Source organism: Pan paniscus, chromosome 1, assembly GCF_029289425.2.
Source record: "Pan paniscus chromosome 1, NHGRI_mPanPan1-v2.0_pri, whole genome shotgun sequence".
Lineage (NCBI taxonomy): Eukaryota > Metazoa > Chordata > Mammalia > Primates > Hominidae > Pan > Pan paniscus.
Genome location: NC_073249.2, coordinates 12,266,399 through 12,290,138, shown reverse-complemented (window position 1 = coordinate 12,290,138; position 23,740 = coordinate 12,266,399). Strand labels below are relative to the sequence as shown.

Genomic DNA, 23,740 nt, shown 5'->3' with positions numbered 1-23,740 from the left:
AAACAGTTTTACAGGAAGGCCTTCTCTGTACAAGTCTCAGTTGGCTTTGCTTAGAGCCAGGACCATGTGTTCTTGGTGATTAAGCTAGATTTTGGAATGTTGTATACAAGTAAAACCCCTTTCTATCTTATTATAATTAATAAATATTCATAACAAAATCATTTGCATGTGAGAGCTGATGACCTGTAGTAAGTATGTGTTTTGCTTAGATTTGAACATATTCTTTGTAATGAAAAGCCTGATGGAAATAATGCTTTCCCATATCCATGTCCAGCCAACAGTCCTTTTGAGTCATAGACTTCTTTCCAATGTGCTGTTTTCTTTAGATAGAGAAGAAAATTGACTGGAGCTATCCCTGTACTCCTCAGTTCTCTTCTTTGCTGTCAAGTAACAATTACCTGCTAAGCTCTGTCCCTGCTGTCAACATTTTTATCCATCTCTGTCTTCAAGGCTAATTAAATGCAGCTAAGAACCTTTCAGGAAGGCTGGAGACAGAGAAGCAGTGTCAGGAAGGCATTTTTTTTTTCCCTCTGACTGTCTTCACAAGCATTTCTATTTACCTGCTCACTTACTGTCTAAAGACTTAGCGTTCTCTCCTAGTCCTAGAAACGAGGAATACTATTTCTATCCATGTACTTACTATTTTTTAAAGAGATAAATTTATTGAAGATAGATAGTTGTAATGAAATTTTACCTATATAATAAATATTTGGATAAGGTGTTCGCTTCCTAAAGTCTACAAAGCATTTCTGCTATAGGCTTACCTTTGCAAACCTGAGGTTGTTGGTTCCTGTTTGCATTCATCACAATCAGTTAAAATTCACTTCAGTTAATGTTTATAGATCATCTTCTACATACCAGGCATTATACTAGAGACACCAAAATGATTTAGTTGACTTTTCTCCTTGAAAAAGTTGACTGTTTCTCAGGCTAAATAGCCAGGTACATGTTCAGCCTTAATGGGACAAGAACCATTGAAGAAAGTGACTTGTAGGTAAACTTCCTAAAAGTGATTCTTGAGATATCATTGTCATGTGCTTTATCATCATTTATTTTGATCAGTGGATTCTTAGCTGAGAGTATTATACTAGCAATGTTTATTTCTCCAGTAAAGACATTTTAAGAAGCCAGGGAACATTGTGGCATTTCTCCAGGGTGCTACTGGAACTGAATGTCAGCAGTTGTGAAGACTGCGTATTAAGCCTGAGGCTTTCCTGCAACAAACCCAGTTGCTATATGTTGGGCACTGAGGGTTTGCTTATCTTTGCTAATAAGTCTAACTGGAGAAACACTTTCTGATGAAACGTTACTTTCATTTTACAAAAACAAGTGAATGTGCAAACTTCATGTCAAACACTCCTTTGGCTTGTGTGTGATAACACATAGACTCTTCCTTTGGTGAGTTTAATTTTATGGTGTCAGCTAGTAGACAAGTGTCCCTGGAGATTGTCTTATGGAATAATGTGTACTTTTACTGTCAGTACCAGGCTAGTATGCTTGAAGGAATTACCCAGCCTAGTGAGTGAGTCTAGCAACCTATCCAGTATCTAATCCTTTTCTTTCCTGGCTTTTTATCATTGTTGCAGTGAATCTCAAAAATGATAACAGTGTTTTTTCTTTGTGGGGATAAAAGAAATAAAGAGGGCTAAAACTGACAGTTCTGTTTAGAGAGAAAATGTATTTTTTAAATGGGGAAGATATGATGCAATAGAATTGCAAATTTGAGGATTTGAATAGAACTAAGGATGTATTCACCAAGAATCTACTATTACCTACCATTTGTTTACCACTTCCCAATTTATACAGTTCTTTAGTATCACTGATTTTTTTTTCTTTGTCACCTTTTTGTTGTTGTGGTTTTGGTTCCTTTCCTTTCTTTTCTTTCATCCTTCCTTTTGATGGTTTTGATCCTACTACCCTGCCTGTTATTGTATTTCTCCTTTTATAGATGAGAAAACTTAGGCTTAGAGAACTTGAGAGATTTCATCATAGTCACATGGCTAGCAAGTGTCAAGCCACATTCAGGGCTTTTGGTTCCAAAAGCTGGGACTTCGTAATATGTCACCTTACTTTACAATATTTTTTTTGACTTGAGTTGTAAACAAGTATAATGTCTAATATTAACACAGGCATACCTTGTTTTATTGTACCTCACTTTATTGAGCTTTGCAGTTACAGCATTTTGTAAAAATTTGAGTTTTGTGGCAATCCTGCATAGAACATGTGTCTTGATGGCATTTTTCCAATAGCATGTGCTCATTTCACGTCTCTGTGTCACATTTTCCTAATTCTCACAATATTTCAAACCTTATTATATCTGTTGTGATGATCTGTGATCAGTGATCAGTGTTACTATTTTAATTGTTTTGGGGTATCATGAACCACACCCATAGAAGATGGCAAACTTAATCCATAAATATATATATTTTGACTGTTCCACTAACCAGCCATTCCCCATCTCTCTCCCTTTCCTCGGGCCTCCATAGTCCCTGAGACACAACAATATTGAAATTAGGCCAGTTAATAACTCTGTAATGGCCTTGTAGTCCTCTAAGTGTTTAAGTGAAAAGAAGAGTCACACACCTCGACATTAAGTCAAAAGTTAGACATGATTAAGTTTAGTGAGGAAGGCATGTCAAAAACTGAAATAGGCTGAAAACTAGGCCTCTTGCACCAAATAGCACAGTTTATGCAAAAGAAAAGTTCTTAAAGGGAATCTAAAATGCTCCTCCAGTGAATACACAAATGATAGGAAAGCAAAACAGCCCCACTGCTGTTATGAGGAAAGTTTGAGTGGTCTGGATAGAAGATTAAACCAGCCACAGTATTCCCTTAAACCAGAGTTTCACCCAGAGCAGTTTGGCATTGCTGGAGCAATAACAAATTGAAGAGAGCTCCAACCGTCTTCAATTTTGTGAAGGCTGAGAGAGGTGAAGAAGCTGCAGAAGAAAAGTTTGAAGCTAACAGAGGTTGGTTCATGAGGTTTAAGGAAAGAAGCTGTCTCCTAACATAATGGTACAAGGTGAAGTGCAGGTGCTGATGGAGAAGCTGCAGCAAGTTTTCCAGATCTAGCTGACATCACTGAGGAAAGTGGCTATGCTAACCAATAGGTTTTCAATATAGATGAAATAGCCTTCTGTTGGAAGTAGGTGCCATCCAGGACTTTCATAGCTAGAGGGGAGAAGTGAATGTCTGGCTTCAAAACTTCAAAGGACAGGCTGACTCTCTTGTGGAGGGGCTAACACAGCTGATGACTATCAGTTGAAGCCAGTGCGCATTTGCCATTCTGAAAATTCTAGGGCTTTAAGAATTATGTTAAATCTACTCTGTCTGTGCTCTATAAATGGAATGACAAAGCCTGGATGAGAGCACATCTGTTTACAGCATGGGTTTACTGAATATTTTAAGCCTACCGTTAAGACCTACTGCTCAGTAAAAAAGATTCCTTTCAAAATATTACTCCTCATTGACAGTGCACCTGGTCACAAGAATTCTGATAGAGATATACAAGGAGATGAATATTGTTTTCATGCCTGCTAACACAACATCCATTCTGCAGCCTGTGAATCAAGGAGGAATTTTGACTTTCAAGTCTTACATTTTGTAAGGCTGTAGCTGCCATAGATAGTGATGGATCTGGGCAAAGTAAATCAAAAAACCTTCTGTAAAGGATTCACCATTCTAGATGCCATTAAGAACATTTGTAATTCATGGGAGGATGTCAAAATATCAACATTAACAGGAGCTTGGAAGAAGTTGATTCCAACTCTCATAGATGACTTTGAGGGATTCAAGACTTCAGTGGAGGAAGTAACTGCTGATGTGGTAGAAATAGCAAGAGTAAACCAGAATTAAAAGTGGAGCCTGAAGTTGGGAATGAATTGCTACAATCTCGTAATACAACTTCAACAGATGAGGAATTGCTTCTTATGGCTGAGCAAGGCTGAGCAAAGAAAGTAGTTTCTTGAGATGGCTATGAATAGTGTTGAAATAACAACAGAGGATTTAGAATAAACAGCACGTAAACTTAGGTGATAAAGCAGGGGGCAAGGTTTGAGATGATTGGCCTGCAATTTTGAAAGAAGTTCTGTGAGTAAAACGCTATCAAAAAGCATCACATGCTGCAGAGAAATCTTTTGTGAAAGTTAGATTCAATTGGTGTGGGGAACTTCACTGTCGTCTTATTTTGAGAAATTGCCACGGCCACCCCAAACTTCTGCAGCCACCACTCTAATCAGTCAGCAGCCATGAACATCAAGTCAAGACCCTCTACCAGCAAAAAGGTTACAACTCACTGAAGACCCAGATGATCGTTAGCATTTTTTTTTAGCAATAAGTATTTTTAAATTAAGGTATGTATACCTTGTTCTTTTAGACATAATACTATTGCACACGTAATAGAGTACAGTATAGTGTGAACATAACTTTTATATGCATTGAGAAACCAAAAAATTCACATGACTCACTTTATTGAGATACTTTATTATAATGGTCTAGAGTTGAACCTATAGCATCTCTGAGTTATGTCTGTATTCTAAATTCCCCTCAAGAAATAATGTAGAATATTTGGAAATATTTTTGATTAATTCCATTGAGGTTAATTTTACATATACTCTGTAATAGTAACTAGGAAAAGACAAAAGAGGACATTTTCCATTACAGATAATGCACAGTGTTTAATTATGTAAGAAAAATATGCTATTTCATGATACATTTTAAAGTTATACATCATACATCTAATGTTTTTAAACATGGGTCTGATAACCAGTGGTTCTTAATATAACTGTCTAGTATACGTAAAAGAGCAGTATATGGCTGAGCATGAAAATAATTCCAAACTGTATAATGTTGGAACGTTCAGCTGAGTGAGGAACATGACTGTACCTAAGTCAAAGATATAGTAATGCAGTCTCTTCTGAGCACTTCACATGCTGATAATTATTTAGAGGCTTTGGATCCATTCTTTGAAGGAGAGATCAACAATTTGTTTATTTTTTTAAAAAGTAATGGAAATGGCAACAGACCCCACTGGCACTACTTAAGTACAGGTTGGAAACCATGGCTGGACTGCAGACTGGATGGAAACACATGCCATCTTGTGGTGGCATGTGTGAATTGCAGGAGCAGCAGATAGGCTGCCACCTTAGTTAACTGAGAAATAAAGGGTAAAATGACAGCAAGTATCAGGTACCTTAAAAGGATGCAGATGCAGTTTTATTTTCCTTTTTAAATTTCTTCTGGAGATGAAAAGGACTTTTTGTCTTATATTACAGTATTTTTGAAATTCTGTGTATTCTTAAATAGTATGAGATGCCTTTGCTAAAACATTCAGTGCAACTTTTTTTTTTCCTGGATTAGTATCCAAATTAAATGCTTGCTCTCATAGCTCTATTCTAAGCACTTAAAAAAAGAGTTTTTTTGTAGAGACAAAGTCTCGCTAATGTTGCCCAGGCTGGACTCAAACCCCTGGCCTCAAGTGATCCTCCTGCCTTGGCCTCTTAAAGCACTGGGTTTACAGGCATGAGCCTCCATACCCAACCTCTCTTCTGAGCACTTTAAAACAAATACTGTAAAATCAATAACTTCCGTAACATTCATTTTTATTCTCTTTAGCCTCCCATGTGGCGAAATACAGGAATGTGTATAGGGAGAGGCTTACAGACATAGGGTATGGCTCAAAATGACAAAGGGAAACTGAGGGAGAGTCAAGGAAGATGGGGTTATGTGTAGGGGTAAAACAGGAGGTTGTGGTAGAGGTGAGAGGGAATGGAGAGGGATGGTGGGAAGAATGGTAGCAGGCACAGAGGGCAGGCTGGATCTGACCTGTGCCCTCTTCTCCGACTTCACATACCCTGGGATTCCTAGCTAGTTCAGGACTCTGGGCCCTCATAGTGCTGGTCTCTGCCTAGACTTCCCTGTTTCCTTCAGCTAATACCCAGTTAATTTTTCAAAATCCATTTCAGACTTCCCCCTAGGATGCTTCTGCTTGTCACCCATTTTGGGCCTTCCATACATAGTACACTGTAAATGCTTTCATTGTAGTACTTGCCACACCATATTCTAATTCAGAGCTTGCCAACAGTTTCTCAACTCAGATGTGCCAGGAAACCCATTCTCTTTCCTGCTGGAGAGTGGAACTGGGCCTCTGTCCTACATGGGTTGACCAGGGCTGTGAGCAACTTCCTTTGTGCATCCCAGTACCATAAGTGTCATTTCAGTGTGTGGAAATAGTGAGAATTGCCCTCTAATCAATAGTACATTCGACTATTTCCCCAGCAAGACGACTTTGAAGGCAGGCTAATTAGCTGGAAATTGAACTTGTCACCCAGGCCCCTGGCTCAGTGTTCTTGGTCGTTTTCTTACCTCACTGATCTGTGGTTATGATTCTCTCCTGCTGATCTCTCCTTCTGGGAGTGGTCTTTAAACACAGAAATGTTCTGGGGCTCAGCCCTTGGACCTCTTCTCTGTCTTCACTGTCTAGGTGTGTGTTTCTCAAACTGTAATGTACCTTCTTGTCACCTGGGGATTTTGTTAAAAGTCAGATTCTGATTAGGGTAAGTCTGGACTGGAGGTTCTGCATTTCCGACAAACTCTCAGATAGGGCTGGTGCTGCTGGTACAGGAGCACACCTGGAGTAACAAGGCCTGGGGTGGGCTGAAGTCGTCTCATTCGTTTTGTGACTTCAGTATCATCTGATGTACTGACAAGTCCCAAATTGTATCTCCACTGTGGATCTCTCCCCCAGACTTTAGACTTACATATCCAGTGGACTCCCTGACAGCTCCATTTGGATATCTAAAGAAATCTCAAATTTAATATTTTGAAAACTGAACTAATTGCCACCATTTTGTGAACACCTCCCCAGCTCTCCCCTATTTCAAGAAATAGCAACTTCATTTTTCTTGCTGCTCAAACCGAAACTCTTGCGTCATCCTCTCGTCGGATAACCTGCATGTAACCCATCAGTTCTCCTCACAGTATTTCCAGGATCTGACCGCTTCTCACTACCTACACTGCTTCTTGTCTGGATTTTTGCAGCAGCCTAACCAGTCTCTCTGCTTCTCTACCCCGGATTTGTTTCAGTCCCAAGTAAATCTGTTAAATCTAAGTCAGATTTCTTATTCCACTGTTCAGACCCTCCAGTGATTTCTCTCTTCGCTCAGTAAAACTCAGAGCCCTTGTAGTGGTCTGCAAGGCCCTTGTGTAGTGGGTATAATCTGGAAGCTTCCCGGACCCCACCCCTGGTCAGTTAAATCACAGTCTCTGGAAAATGGAGTCCAAGCTTCAGGTTGTTTGATTTTGAAAAGGCTCCCCTGGTGATTCTGATGCGAAGTCTACACAGGCTCTGGCCTTTTCCTCCTCTGAACTTATCACCCACAACTCTATCCTTCTCCATTTCTGTTCCAGCCACAACAATCTCCTTACTCTTCCTTAAACATGGCAAGCATCCACATAAGACGTTCCTGAGAGAAACACTGCTGAAACAAGAAAAAGCAGTGACAGCAAGATGATTCTTGCCATCATACTGATACGTTTTAGTTGAATTTTAAAACATATACAATGTTAAAAAAAAATCAGCTGTGAAATGTATGCCTTTTTGTCTTGATTTAAAAGCAGTATGCTATTTTTCCTAGTTTTATATGTGACAGTCTATGCTTAGTCATTGTTTAACAAAAGATCCAGGTACTAGACTTTCTTCAATATGTTAAAAAGAAAAAAAAAAAAAGCATGTGGTACCATCTCACTCCTGCTATAACCTGCAGTGGTTATACATCATTAACACCTCCAGCGTGCATTTGCTACTGGGTTAGTGCCAACAAAGCTGAATACACTTACCATTGATTTGAAGTTGTCTTACTTTTTACTGAAGATTCCATATGTCATAGTTTTTTTTAAACTTTTTTTAAAAAAGTAATATGAGTACAAGCTAAAAATCCAGTGGTATGAAAGGGCATATAGTGAGAAGCCAGTCCCCTTCCTGCCCCAGCGTTCAGCACCCATTGTTACCAGCCAGTATGTCATGTTGTAGTCTTAAGCATTCTTTTTTGTTCTTGTTATTTAAACGTTTTTGCCTATTTAATTTTAAGAATTGTTGATGAAATGAAATAAGTAAAAATGCATGCTGTAAGTTTTTCAACATCTTTTAACAAATAGAAGAAGATTAAATTATCAAAATGACATTAAGGTACTCTGTAAATTTAAAATAGAAGTAATTCCTAGAACATTTTCCAGGGCAGACATTCCTGTTTCCTCTGAGTTCCAGGAAGCTCTCTCCTCCATGAATTGAAATTTGTCTGGCACTGTTCCGTTCTCTGAGAGTGTGCTCCAGGCTTCCTCTGCCCCAGCGCCTGTTCTCCTGTGTGCCCATCTAGAGTCTGCCTTTCCTTTCAGTCTTGCCCTCTTGCCCTCGGTGACCTGCACCCTGAATCACTCTCCTTCTTTTTCTTGCGTTAAGTAATCAGAGTTCCCTGACAGCTCTTCGTGTGCAGGACCTGACCTCTTTTTCATGATCTTCCCCATTGGCTTCCAAGTTCAACAGGTCTTTATTGAGGAACTTCCCTAGCCCTTTTTATTGGCCTAAATAGATAAGATAATGGATTTTGGAGTGAGATACTGATTCAGATCCCAACTCTGCCTCTAATTAGTTGTGTGACTAGACAGATTGCTTAATTTCTCTGGGCCCCTTCTCATTAAAATGAGACCCATAGTAGTGCTTTCATGATAGAGTTACTATGAGGGTTAAATGAGATCATTTATGCAGGCCGGGCACTGTGACTCAAGCCTATAATCCTAGCACTTTGGGAAGCCGAGGTGGGAGGATCACTTGAGCCCAGGAGTTTGAGACCAGTCTGGGCAACATAGGGAAACACTATCTACAAAAACTGTAAAAATTAGCTGGGTTTAGTGGGGCATGCCTGTGGTCCCAGCTACTCTGGAGGCTGAGGCAGGAGGTCAAGGCTGCAGTGAGCCGTAATCACACCACTGCACTCCAGCCTGGGTGACAGAATGAGACCCTGTCTCAAAAACAACAGCAAAAGAGATTGCTTATGCAAAAAGCTGAGCACAGTGTCTTTCAACAGATGAATGGATAAGCAAAACATGTTATCTCCATACAGTGGAATATTTTTTGGCCTTAAAAAAGACTGAACTTCTGACATGCCTCAAAACATGGTTGGACTTTGAAGGCACTGTGCTAAGTGAAGTTTAGCCAAACACAAAAGGATGAATACTGTATTATTCTACTTATGCGAAATATCTAGATAAGGCAAATTCATAGAGAAAGAAAGTAGAGTAGAGGTTACCAGGGGATGGAGTGGAGAGGGTGGGAGAGAAGAAGGGGTAGTTATTGCTAAATGGTTACAGTGTTTCTGCTCTGGGTGATAAAATAAGTTTGGACGTAAATAGTGATGATGGTTGCTCAACATTGTAACTGAAATTCATGCTACTGGATTGTACCTTGAAAAATGGTTAAAATGGAAAAGTATATATTATGTATATTTCACCACAATTAAAAAAAATAACATACCAGAAACCATTGAATTGCACACTTGAAATGGGTGAATTGTATGGTATGTGAATGATGAGTCGGTAAAGCTGCTTAAAAGCAAGCTTAGCATAGTGCCTGGCGTATATGTAGTAAGTACTGAATAAATGGTAGTTGTGGTGGTAATCCTCAATATTTAGTGAGCATTTCAACTTGATTGTCATTTACATTAGAGCAGTATTTAATGGTTGAAATAAAAATGTTCATTTCAGTTTTGTCTCTAATGGGCTTTCATTAATTTTCTCATGTCTCATTTCTGTGCCTCAGAGTTATTGATTTAGGAGTCATGACTCCATGTGATAAGATACTGAAAGCTGCTCTTGACCACAAAGCAGGTACTGTGCAACTGTACTTTGGGCATTTCTCTAAATGTCATATCCCCAGGTGTCTGTCATTTCCCTAGTTGTCTGTCAGTGAATAGTGATGCCCCGTGAGGGTTCTGTGGGACATACAATCAAGTGCCAGCTCCTGCACCAGGTTGCTTTCATTGCCATTTCTAATGGGGTTGAGAGACGAGAATGAGTAACTATGGAACCGAGTCCTGGAGATGGGGAATGGGGACAGACTTCTTAGAACAGTTGTATTAGGTTTTTTTTCTGTATGTAGTCATTTTTATATTTCTTCTCACACTGTGATATATTCAAGTCTGGGAAATCATGAGCTAAATATACCTTCTATTGCATTGTTTCCTAAAACTATGGCAAGTAATTATTGCAACCTTAAGTTATAAATCTTATTTACTACCAAAAGCAAACAATAGATTGAAATTCCCCAGTCGGAAAAGATGTCTTAGAATTAGAAACTGGGGATGGGCGCGGTGGCTCACACCTGTAATCCCGGCATTTTGGGAGGCTGAGGCAGGCGGATCATTTGAGGTCAGAAGTTTGAGACCAGCCTGGCCAACGTGGTGAAACCCTGTCTCTACTAAAAATACAAAAATTAGCCAAGCTTGGTGGTGGGCACCTGTAATCGCAGCTACTCAGGAGGGGCAGGAGAATCGCTTGAACCCAGGAGGCAAAGGTTGCAGTGAGCCGAGATCGCGCCACTACACTCCAACTTGGGCAACAGAATGAGACTCCATCTCAAAAAAGAAAAAAAGAATTGGGAATTCATGTTAGGTCTTTTGGTCTTCATTACAAAGTTTTTAAAATGGATCTTCATCCTTTCCCTTTTTCTTTCATCTTCCTCACTGTCCTTTTTGTCCTTTTTTTTTTAAAAAAAAAAATAATAGATATAATTGGCCTGTCAGGACTCATCACTCCTTCCCTGGATGAAATGATTTTTGTTGCCAAGGAAATGGAGAGATTAGCTATAAGGATTCCATTGTTGATTGGAGGAGCAACCACTTCAAAGTAAGTTATACTAATGAGCTTTGTCCTCACTTCAAATTTTCTTATATGCCAGTGTTTGAAACAGTGGTAAACCTGTGTTGTTTTGGATTTTCCCTTATGTTTAGTACATTGACTTTTTGTTATATAAACACAAACATTTTCTGGTGTTCACTTGGGTGAGAGCCAGAATACTTTCAGAGCATGCTATAGAAAACTTTTTTGTGATTCCTATTCTTTGCTTTTTCTTGGATTTCTTTGGCTTGCAATAATCTTTTTCTTAACACTCTCACTGGCGATTCAGTTCCTGAGAATTATAATGAACTCTTCTCGTGAAATTAAACCGAGTGGAGAAGCTGTGTTTTTTGGCACAAAATCATTACTTGAACTTTTGCCCACTCTGTCTTGAAGCAGGTGTCTGACTGAATGATTACAGGTTCCTTTGAAGGAAGTCTAACCTTGTAGTAGTTTGGAGACAGAAAGCCCATCTAGCAAGAATGAACTAAATGGTCACTTTGGGGAGTTCCTGAAAGGGGAGCTTTGTGGGAACCTTTGGGTTAACAACATAAAGAGGTATAAAATGTAAAGATGAGAAAGTTCAAATTTGTTCACATGATAATTATTGAGTTTACCAGATTTTTCCTGGGATCATGATCATAGTGATATGTGGTAAGTGCTACGTTAACTGTGGGTACTAGACTTTTTATGCCATGTACAGTTCACTTTCTCAGGGAGCATTATCATACTGGAACATTGAACACAGTGGTCCCATAGCATCTAGTTTATTTTTCTGATGCAGAAATACAATAAAGGTCTGGTTATAGGTATGCCAGAAATACAATAAAGATCTGGGTAGAGGTATACAATAAAGGTCTGGTTCCATAGGTATGCCACAGTAAAGGTCTGGTTATAGGTATGCAAAAGAAAAGTGTTCCTTTTGCACTAGAAACAACTGTACTTTTAGCCAATTTGTATAGGGTTGTTCAGAGGAACAGAATCAATAGGATATGTTTATATATAGAGAGAAAGAGATTTATTTTAAATAATTAACTCCTGTGATTGTGGAGGCTGGCAAGTCTGAAATCTGCAGGCTGGAGACACAGGTAAGTTGATTTTTTGAGTCTAAAGGCAGTCTAGAGGTGGAATTTCTTCTTCCTTGTAGGGCTGGGGAGTGAATAAGGGACTCCTTGTCTTGTCTCTTAAAGGTCTTCAGCTGACTGGATGAGGCCCACCAACATAGTGGAGGATAATGTGCTTTACTCAGGTCTACTGATAAATGTTAATCACATCAAAAAAAATACTTTCACAGTAACATTTAGGTTGTGGTTAACCAAAAAGTATATACCATGGCCTAGCCAAGTTTATACGTGAAATTAACCATCATACCATTTAAAATTTGAATGAGTCACCTTCATAAGTAGAAACAGTATTATGTGTCTTTTATCCATTAGCTGTTCTTCATACTTGAAGGATTCGATAGTTTGACTATCGTTGCTTAACGTTAGAAAACAGGGTTTGCGTTTCCACAAAGGACTTATGTACCAGGAAATGTGGCAGACTTGGTCTCAAGGGATATGGCCACCCATTAATAATGGGTTTTGATGAGCATGGGCTTGGGTAATTGATGACAGGCTTAGTGAAGAGAATGGTAAGAGGACCTATGGACTGTTGTCAGAATGAAAGACTTTAATATCAACTGTGAAGTAGAATAAATAAATATTTAAAGGAACATAATTAAAATACATTATGTGTTATGTAAATATGATGCTGGCTTCAAAAAAAGAATCTTTTTATATGGTGGGACACTACACTCAGAAATATGCTTCTTGTGCAAATTGGAACTTTACCAAATAGTCCATTCTATCATTTACCATGTAAAAGCTACCATATTAAAGAAAAAAAAACATTGAGAAGCAACGTGACTAGCCTCTCAAGATACATTATTGGCAAAATTAGCTTGCTAATGATTCTTAGCAGTTGCAACCTGATATATCAGATTAGAATTAACAAGATAGGAAATCACCAGCATCTCTTCAGTTACTGCGAAATATCTATTCTCATTGTCTGGGAAACTGTAAATGTGTTTGGCCTGAAGGTAGAAAGCTGAGTGCACTGACCACCTAAGGTTTCTTTCAACTCTCCAGAGCATTGTTTCTGTATGAGCCCTGCCTCTTCTGGTTCTCTTCTCTTCCATGCCTGTTGCAGTTTCTGGGAAATTACTTGGAAAATAAGAGCTAGTAGGTAGCACTGCTTCCCGGGAACCATTCCCTTCTACACTGTGGTGCTGGAACAGCCTTTGGAAAACAGATTTCCACGCAACCTCCAAGCACTTCACTGTAGAATTTCCCAGTTCTGACTCCATTCTAATTAGTGACAGTGGATGAGGTCTGCGATCTGAGGTCTTGCTTTAGCAAGCTCTCTTATTTAAGTAAGTGCTTTTACAGAAGTTTAGCAGTTATACAGAAAAGTACACAAATCATATAGATGTACAACTTGACAAGTTTTTACAAAAGGGAACCCACCCATGTAACCACCTCCAGATCAAGAAATAGAACACTAATGGCACCCTAGGAACCTCAGCAGGTTCCTCCACCCAGTCATCCTTTCCAACAAAAGTAACCACTGTTCTTTCTTGTCACCATACGTTGGTTTTGCCTGCATTTCAACTTCATATAAGTGGAGTCATATTGTATGTGCTGTCCTGTGTCCGGCTTCTTTTGCCCCACATCAGCCTTGTTACAATAGTTGTTTGGTTTTTTGTTGTTTTTTTTTCAATGTAGTATTCCATTGTATAATGTGCTGTGACTTATTTACTCTTGCTACTGTTGGTGGACATTTGAGGTTTTCCACTTTGGGGCTATCACAAACAATGCTGCTATGAACACTTAGGCTTATGAATTTTGGTGCACATGTATGTGTATTTTTGCCTAGAAGCAGAATTGCCAGATCATAGGATATGCCTATGGTCATCTTCATTAGCTGTTGCCACATAGTTTTCCAAATTGTAGCAATTTCCACTCCCACAAGCAATTGTGAAAGTTCCGGTTATTCCATGTTCTTTTCAATGGTATCCCTTGTCATGGGTGTAGTAATACCTTGCTATGGTTTTCGTTTGCATTTCTCTGCTGAGTAATGATGTTGAACACCTTTTCATTTATATATTGACCATTTGGATATGCTTTTTAAGTATTTTTAAAAATTGGGTATTCTGCTTTATTCTTATTGGTTTGTACACATTCTTTAGTTTATAGTAGTTACAAGTCCTTTATCAGAAATACATTTATTGCAAATAGATTTTTTTTCAATCTGGCTTGCCTTTTGCTATCTTAGTGCTGTCTTTGGATAACGAAAGTCTTAATTTTTATAAAGTCGGATTTATCAGTCTCTTCATATATGGTTAATGCCTTTTGCATCCAAATAAGTAAGTCATCTCCTAGGAGAGCCACCTTTGCTAGAAATAGAAAGCATTCAGGAGTTGAAGTGTCTCAGAAGTCCATCTGAGAGCCCTTATGATTTCCCACAAACCAGTGGAGGACTTAGCAGTAGCTCATTAGCTCAGGACTTCCACGTTTTCATGAAAACATCGCTGAGGGGAGATAACCCTATGGCTTTTCCAGACATCAGTGACTTGCAGTAGCGTGAGTAGAACTGGAACTGTACCCCCAAGACACTCGAAATGAAGGTTAAGGCTGTCTAGTGCAGGAGTGTCCAGTCTTTTGGTTTCCCCGGGCCACATTGGAAGAATTGTTTCAGGCCACACATAAAATACACTAACCCTAACAATAGCTAATGAACTGAAAAAAAAAAAATCTCATAATGTTTTAAGAAAGTTTATGAATTTGTATTGGGCCACATTCAGAGCTGTCCTGAGCTGCATGTTGGACAAGCTTAGTCTAGTGGATGAATCGATATTTGGAGAGATTGAAAGAGTTCAATAGATTTGGGGTCTTTGGTCCCTGAGCACACACTGGGCATAAAACAGGAGGGTCTCAGGAGGCCATGGAGTTCATTAATCTGCCCCAGGGCCATGGTCTGGCCTCCCTACCACTCTGTACCCCAGCCTTCCCATTCCAAAAGATGGCTCTTGACTCACTGGCTTATGCCTGAATGCCCATCTTCCAGCTCAGTTCTCATAGCCTAAGGCTTTGTAATCCTTTGCTTCCTGTTTACAAGTGGACATACTGTTAGGAAGATGGAACAGGTGAAGTGTTACTGGTCTTGTCTGTCTTACGAGTTTTTAGAGCCTTCCTTGAGAAGCCTGTTAAAAACACACTCATGCATACATTACACCTATAACAGTCTCTTGGTTTTTAAAAATTACCTCAATGATCCACATTTACTAGACCATGTCAAACAATTCAGAGGAATGTAAAGTACAATTGAATCTCTCTCTTCCAACCTTCAGCCTCACCTCTAACCCCCATAACCAGTGTGGACACTTCGATGTGTATCTTCCTGTGTTTTTTCTAAATATATAGAAACTTAGATATAGGATTGGTTGGTTGTTTGGAAAAGCTTGAGGGTGGTGTTTCTTAAAAATACAATTGCATTAAATATAGTGTTCTGCTACTTTGTTTCTTTCTCATATAATAGCATATTCTGGATAATATTCCAAACATATGTATTTGTCGAGGGGGAAGAATATGAAAGCACTTGAGGAAGAGTACTGCTACTTCTGGGGAGGAGGAGAGAGGATAAAAGGCGGAAAGCACTGCCCATCTCATGGGGACTGCTGCTGGCCGCCCTTCTAAAGGTGGGATGTGGCCAGAACACAATTCTCCTCCCTCTCCAGGGGTTCTGGATTAACCACTATAAGGGAGGCTGTACACGTTTTCAGTTTTCACTTTAATTCATTATGTTCTATCATGAAATAGCAGATTTGTAGCCTATCCTATTGCTGTAAACATGCAGTCATCACAGGGCAGTTTGTTTTGCACTTCTGTTAATTAGGCAATTTTAAGAATGAAAGGGCCTTTCTTCCTAATACCAACATTTTCAAGTTTGGTAATAGGGATGTGGGGCTGAACCAATCCTAAATATTAAAAGTAAAATATTGGCCAGGCACAGTGGCTCATGCCTGTAATCCCAGCACTTTGGGAAGCCGAGGCAGGTGGATCACTAGGTCAGGAGATCGAGACCGTCCTGGCTAACACAGTGAAACCCCATCTCCACTAAAAAAAAAAAATAGAAAAAAATTAGCCGGGCGTGGTGGCGGGTGCCTGTAGTCCCAGCTACTCGGGAGGCTGAGGCAGGAGAATGGTGTGAACGTGGGAGGCGGAGCTTGCGGTGAGCCGAGATTGCACCACTGCACTCCAGCCTGGGTGACAGAGCTCCGTCTCAAAAAAATAAAATGAAATAAAATAAAAGTATTTTTCTTGCTTTTGCCTCTCTGTATTATTTTATGTTGAATTTCAGGTTTGGGGTTCCATACTGCAAGTACAAGGTGGGGTTGGGGCTGAGGAGTGTTGATGTCTCCCATGAATAGGGGAGCAGCTGCTAGACAGCCATGTCCTGTGTCCTCTGCCTGGTTCCCGGTTCCTTAGGGGCCCTGGCTGCTATCCCAGCTCATTTGGAGGAGGGAACTCAACCTGACCTTGATAACAGCAGTGTGATTTCCTGGGCCTGGTTACCTCCCTTAAGTCACGTGGGCTGCGAATGAGCACCAGGTCATGCACGGGCTCAGTCCCTTGTTAACGGAGCTGAGGACAAGGTCTTTCTCTTCTGCAGAGCCTGGGCTAGGTTTCCCATCTTAGGGTAGGGAAAAAGTCATTCATGTTTTACGAGGGAAATTTGAACTTCAGTATTTGTAGGTAAGCACCTTGAAATGTTTCTCTGGAAAGCACTGTAGAAATACATTATCTCTCATGGCGCTGAACAAGAGTTGTATAGGAACTCTCAGTGCTGATGGATATATTTTCTTTCTGACCCTTCTTTTTAGAACCCACACAGCAGTTAAAATAGCTCCGAGATACAGTGCACCTGTAATCCATGTCCTGGACGCGTCCAAGAGTGTGGTGGTGGTAAGTGGGTGACCTTACATTTTATTCCAGATGTGTTGGAAAGAGTGCATTACAAGTAAGGGTTTAACTTAAGATCTATTCATTTTTATTCATTTCTACTAAATAAAGGTCAAAGAGCAGCCAGAGGCTCATGGTGTGCCTCTGCAGTGACTGCCTTGCTGGAAGGAGGTCCAGGTGACCATGTCCTATACTTTCAAAGACAATTACAGAACTGAGCAGCAGACAGGTAGATGGCCTGGCACCAAGACACCTTTGACCTGGACACCAACCAGACAAAGATTTCACCCACTCACAAACATGAATAGATATTTGCTTGACTGTCTAAAAGGAATGTTGGATTTTTAAATGACCTTTTTCCAGATAGAAAAACAAACTTGAAAGTGTCCTAGTTGACCCTACCCAAAGACAGAAAAACATCTACTAGATATTTAAAACCCAGAACAGTGGTTCCTGCTTCTCTGTGAACATCATAAACAATTCACCCACGTCCTGCTTTTCTCTTTCAGTGAAGCCTAACATTCTATCTTGTTATAGGTTTCATTGTTTTCACTGAATAATGGGATATAACAGCTGGGGTGCACCCGAGAGGCAGTGTGGTCCAGGGGTTTCCAAATTGATTTCAGCCACAGAATCTTTGTCTGTTAAGTGACGTCTTACCTGGAAATTCAGTGTGGCAGAATTTCCAGGTAAGACGTCACTTACCATCACATCCCGCTCCTAGTGTCCATCAAAAGAGCACAGTTTGAGAACCACAGATTTAGCCCAGCCTTCACATTGTGCAGGCGAGGAAGGTTACTGAGGTGGCCTGGTGATCTGCGAGACTTCCAGTGATGCCATGCGACCTGGACTAGGGTGACCGCATTTCCTGAGCTACCTTCCAAGGAAATTATTTCAGATCTGCGAATTTATTTACATGAAAGTTATATAATCATCACTAACATTATTGAAAATGTGTAGTGTGCCAGGTACTGAGCTAAGTGCTTTACATGGATTTTATTTAATCCTCAGGCTAACCTCATGAGGTAGGTATTTTTTGGTCCCCATTTTAGAGATCAGGAGACAGAAGAATAAAGAGATTAGGAACTCTGCTGAGACCACACGTCTGCCAAAGTGGCAGGTGTGGGATTTGAATGCAGGTTATCTTACTCTGTGTTAAATTAAACTTGTTTCCCATTAATATTTAACAATTCTCCTTCATTAAAAAGGATAAAATTAACTCAGTCTGGGATCATAAAATTGCAATTTTTTATTTGCCATTGATGTAGACAAATATGCAAATAAGCTATATTTCTACAACTCAATTTTAAAACAATTTTTGTTTCTTATTCTTGGATTGTGCTCCATAGGAGCTTATGTCAGGTCCATGGCTGAGTGCTGTGGGCCTCTTTTTAACACTTGTCATTATTTTCAAACACTGATGTATAGCCCTGAATAGTTTCCATTCAGAGGCAAGACTTTTGGATCCATTTAGTTGCACAGTGCCAACCTTTCCTCTACAGGCAGGGGAAAGAATCAGCCCTTTGATTCCATGTTTGGAGGACAAGCGCCTTCACCATTTTTTTTTTTTTTTTTTTTTTTTTTTTTTGAGACGGATTGTTGCCCTGTTGCCCAGGCTGAGGTGCAGTGGCTCGATCTCGGCTTACTGCAACCTACGCCTCCCAGGTTCAAGCAATTCTCCTGCCTCAGCCTCACAAGTAGCTGGGATTACAGGTGTGCGCCACCACTCCCGGCTAATTTTTTTGTATTTTTAGTAGAGATGGGGTTTCACCATGTTGGCCAGGCTGGTCTTGAACTCCTGACCTCAAGTGATCCACCCGCCTCGGCTTCCCAAAGTGCTGGGATTACAGGCGTGAGCCACTGTGCCCGGCCTCCTTCACCATCTTGAAGAGCTAGAGCAGCGGGGGCTTTGCTGAAAGCCAGGCAGGGAATGAGGAGTGGGTGTTTGTGCTCTTTCCAGTTTGGTCCAGCCACGCAGCCAGCAGTGGTTAGCTCCTCCCGTGTACAAAGAAACGACCACATTTTGAAATTGCTAAAACATAAGTCAGATGATAAATCATGTGGGTAACTGCTGGTGACACTTCAGGAGCCAGTGGTATAATTTGTTTCAGTTGGTTGTGGGCTCATTGGCTCAGGCTCTTTTGATCTAACTGAAATGAACATGGAACAGGATCACATTTTAGCAGCTGTCTCATATATTTGGAAGATTCCAAAAAGATGTAGCAAATACTTAATGGTTGGAGATTTAGACCCTTGCTTTCTTTTTTCTTCTTTAATAAAAAACGAGGTGCCAATATTTTATTCTTTTTAAATTATAAAATATCTTTTCAGTTTACTCCCTCTTATTGTGTGGCTGTTGCCATGAAATGTTATTTTTAAAAATGAAGGAAAATATAAACTGTGATATGTCCCAGTGGTTGGCATGAAAACACATGATGGATTTGATTTTTTGGTGGAAGGATCATGTAGGTTAGCGCACATATTGACCATGAACTTGTTTCCGTCAAGTAAGTCAGACTGGGCCAGAAGGGGCCTGCCACTGTGGCTCTGGGAGCAGCGGGCTTCATGGGGCTGTGCAAGGTGCCAGCAAACTGCAGCGGTATGTTCTGTCTACACAATAGCACCAGCATCAGGGGGTCGTAGATTCTCTGGATGTCAAGGACATCTGGTTTTGCTTTCTCAGAGTGTATAATCTAGCAAAATGCAAGAGGGTTTTAAAACATTGGTTACATACACTTCAGGGAGTTCAGAGTAGGCATTCCCTTCTTGTTTCATTGGGCTGTGCTGGGTTTCCTAAACGAGGACTCCATTGAGGTGAGTTTAATGTAAGGCTGGGAAATACTTTGTGGTGTGAACACTATTTAGGAACCTATTTTTGGCCTGCCACAATGGCCTTTTCTGATTGTATTCCTGAATGAGGTGATTTTGTTTTATACTAACTCATAGGTGATTGGATTGTTATTAGAGATACTTAGAAAACCCACACAGAGTTATAGACTTTTAAAGCTGGTAGGCACTTTAGCCGTCATTCAGTCTAACTTCCTTAAGTTCAGATGAAGATGTTGAACTTTCTTGCCTTTTTGTGTATTAGATAATCCTGCTGGAGAATGCAGGGATGGGGCAGTGCTATGTTTATTTTTTAACTGATGTGATCAGTAGCTGCCGTTTCTTCTTTCTATGTAATTTTATTTTGTGTTTTGATGGTAGCTATTCTTCTATCAACTTGATAATCATAATAACAAATAATATTTAGCTGATCCTACTTTTACAATTTAATGAGTAGACTTCACATTTTCTCAGATTATTGGTTTCCTTTCCAATTTTAGCAGAAAGTCAGTGGACTATGAAGATTAGCCTCATTCCCTCAGCAAACATTTAGTGAGAATGCACCTCCAGACACTGGGCTAGGCACCAGGGGCATGAAGGTAGTGAATGTGTGATTGCAGCTCTCATAGGGCTTTCTAGTAAGGGAAGTGGATATATAAATTGGAACTAAAAGGCTTTGGAAAGTGCAGTAGTAGATGAATAGAATATCTTTGAAACCTTGAGTTGGGAGTTTCTTAACCCAGAGGGTTCCCAAGACCACCTTCAGGTTCAGAGTTTCACTAGAAGGACCCAGAGAACCCAGAAACACTGTTATGACCATGGTTTATTGTTGTGAAAGGATATAGGTTAAAATCAGGAAAGGCAAAAGGCACATAGGATGGAATGCAGGAGAGACCAGGTACAGGCTTTCAGGAGTCATCTCCCCCATAGAGTAATCTGGATGGTGCTTATTTCTTCCGCTGATGATATGTGACAACATGTAAGGAGCCTTGCCAACCCAGAAGCTTACCTGAGCCTTCACGTCCTGGGTTTTTATTGGGGGTTGGTCACATAGGCCCAGAATGCCCATGTGTCTAGCCTTAATTGTTCAGTCTTCAGTCCCTGCAGAGGTCAAACGTAAGCATGAGCGAAGGTCCCCCACCAGAAATCAGACTGTTAGCATAAACGATGTGACGTGGCCCAGGGTGCCAGGTATACAGTGACTCTCTTATCAGGCAGGCTATCCCAAGGGTTTAGAGTTTGTCTCCCAGAAACCAGTCAAGGGCCAGTCCCTTCTTTGGCTTGTGCAGGGTTTGAACATCCCAAGCCCACTGAGTTTACCTTTTCCTGCACACCAGGCAGGAATTAGCACAGTTGGTGAAGGGAGAAGAAATGAAGTTAAGGAAGCCTTCCTGAAGGAGGTGTTATCAGCGTTGACCATTACTACACCAGTTTTATCATCTTTTGCTCATCTATGGCTATCTTGCATTTTCAGTGTTCTCAGCTGTTAGATGAAAATCTAAAGGATGAATACTTTGAGGAAATCATGGAAGAGTATGAAGATATTAGACAGGACCATTATGAGTCTCTCAAGGTAAGTGGTAGAAACAGATTTTTGCTTGTTTTTAATGTGACTATTTTTTATGATCCTAGTTTTTAATGTGACTTTTTAAAATGGTTTTGAGGAGTGTAAAAGGCTTTGGATCATTTTAGAGAATTTCTGTCTTCTAGTTCAAATCAGAGGTCTTCAGTGTCTTAAGTTCCCAAATAATTTTTGGTTGTATTGAAATGAATTTTATTTATTCAGCCAAACATTTACTGGGTACCCAGTAGGTGTTAGGGGCTGTGCTAGATATCAGAACTATGGTAATGAATAAAACATGAGTTCGTACTCAGCAGGGAAACAGTGTACTGAAATGACTCCTACAGATCCCCATTCTTCAGGAGCTAATGGAAGAAAATGGAGACATGAGGCAGGACCAGTATAAGCCTTTTGCCTGACTGCCCAACACTGACTGTGCAGAATGATGTTTTAAGAACTGTCCGTCTCTTGATAAGCTTCAGGGAATCCATGGAGAACAGGCATAATTAGGCTTTGGAAGTCACTGAAATATTTCTTTCCGGTTATGTGCCTTCTGGGCTTTGGTGGGAGCATTTTGGGAGTTGCTCGGCAAGTGAAATGAGATCAACAGCATGAGGAAAACATGCTGTTTTGCTTCTGAGGTGGTAGGTAGGCCAAGACGCAGTGGTTGGCTTTTTTCTCTCTCCTTAGGTTTGCCCACAGTGGACAGTTTCTTTAATTCTACCTTCTGGTCCTCAGGGTGGGCCATGGAAGACCAGTTAACAGCTGACCTCAGGTGTTCTAAAAGTACAGGTCAGACACCCCTAGTACCTCAGGTTCAGGCCGCAGAACTAGGCTTGTATTTATATATCAGTAGTTAATGGATGCTTATTAAGTCTTTACTATCTATTGTTCTGGTGCCAATGTGAAACCGACTGGGTAGAAAAGGAAGAGCTTTTTAGAATAAAGATTCTCATGAATAAGAGCATTTGCTTTCTTGCAAAGCTTACATATTGGCCTTCTTGGACATGTTTTCATAATAGTTGTAGAAAAGCTAAGAGTGTCTAACTAATTTTTCTTTGTTTTTTAACAGGAGAGGAGATACTTACCCTTAAGTCAAGCCAGAAAAAGTGGTTTCCAAATGGATTGGCTGTCTGAACCTCACCCAGGTCTGTTTGGCTATGGACTAGAGAAAGACTGGGTGTGGTAACTGACAGTGTGCTGAGGAAATACATGCATTTACTTGGCTGCAAAATCAAACCAGCAGCTAACGACTCTCAACTGTGTCTAATGCTGATGAGTGACTGATGACTGGAAAGAAAGGGAATAGGTACCATTTATGGAGCAGGTGTTGTGTGCCAGATACCATCCTGAGATGGACTCATAGCAGCTCTCTGAGTCCTTCAGACAACTCCATAATGGACATGGGAATTATCTGCATTTTAATTTGAAGAAACTGAGTTTTGGGTGGAAACTTGAAAGGTTACTAGGAATCTCTGTCTGGTCTGTCTTCTAAAGCCATGCTCTTTCCTCTGTGCTGTGCTTGCGTGGGTCCCCGTCTCCTTGAAGGAAGTTCTGTGGAAACCTGCCTGGGTGGTACTGTCACCTGAGGTGGCCTGGGTCTTTCACAGGCCCAGGGGCAGATGTGAAATGTCTAAAATGGGAAACGCCTTTGCATTCACACATCTTTAAAACACTGCAGCAAAGCAGGATCCTCTGTTTCTTGCTTTCTCTCTGTCCTCTCTCTGGATGTTTCCCTCTCTTTTTATTTCTTTTATTTGGTTTCTTCCTTTTTTAAATTTCTAGCCACCTTTCTTGCCTCATATAGGTGTTCACAAGGGAATAAAACGTGTAAGATGTTTTGACAGGCGCAGAGAGGCGTGAGACACAAATGCAAAACCAAGATAGAGTGAACAGGGGTTATATTAATTGAATCCATATTTCCAAGGTAATATATCAAATCAGCTTTCATTGCTCACGACATCTGTGTTCTACACATGCTTGGCAGAGTTGAGCAGATTAAATTGGAAATGTAGGTGTGCTTGGTTCTAATTTCATCCTTGCTGAGTTCAGCGTGGTTTGGTGGAAAGAATGCCATATTGGGAGCCTGGAGCTCGGGGTTCTCATCCCAACGTGGCTCCTGACTCTGACTCACGGAGTGACCTTGAGCAGCTTGCTTCCACGTTTGACAGTTTTTACCACGTAAAAAAAGGAGTTACTTTTTGGAAATGTTGTGAGGGTAAAATATTCTGTGAAAACCTTTGAAAAAATATAAATTGCTATATAGTTCAAGCTCCGATTGTTTGCTCTGTATCTTTCCCTGTGAAATTGGAATAATAACACAAGGGCAAGTCTGTTTGGATTAATTCAAACATCCAAAACGTATTTTGCTGGAAATACCCTCCAAAGGCCCACAGCACCTGGCAGCGGTTGGGATGCTTTTTTAGTGGCCGCTTTAACCTCTGGCATGGGCTACTGCAGGGCC

At 40.4% G+C, this 23,740-nt stretch overlaps 1 protein-coding gene across 2 annotated transcripts in view; it reads left to right on the top strand.

Moving 5' to 3' along the window:
• The window catches only part of MTR (5-methyltetrahydrofolate-homocysteine methyltransferase), a 111,793-nt gene that overhangs the window by 75,052 nt on the left and 13,001 nt on the right, over window positions 1-23,740 (top strand). For both annotated transcript variants that reach the window (XM_034949526.3, XM_014343488.5), the window contains exons 23-27: window positions 9,812-9,879; window positions 10,776-10,896; window positions 16,811-16,892; window positions 21,190-21,288; window positions 22,349-22,424. In XM_034949526.3, coding sequence (XP_034805417.3) covers window positions 9,812-9,879; window positions 10,776-10,896; window positions 16,811-16,892; window positions 21,190-21,288; window positions 22,349-22,424 — 446 coding nt within the window. The remainder of the gene's footprint in view (window positions 1-9,811; window positions 9,880-10,775; window positions 10,897-16,810; window positions 16,893-21,189; window positions 21,289-22,348; window positions 22,425-23,740) is intronic.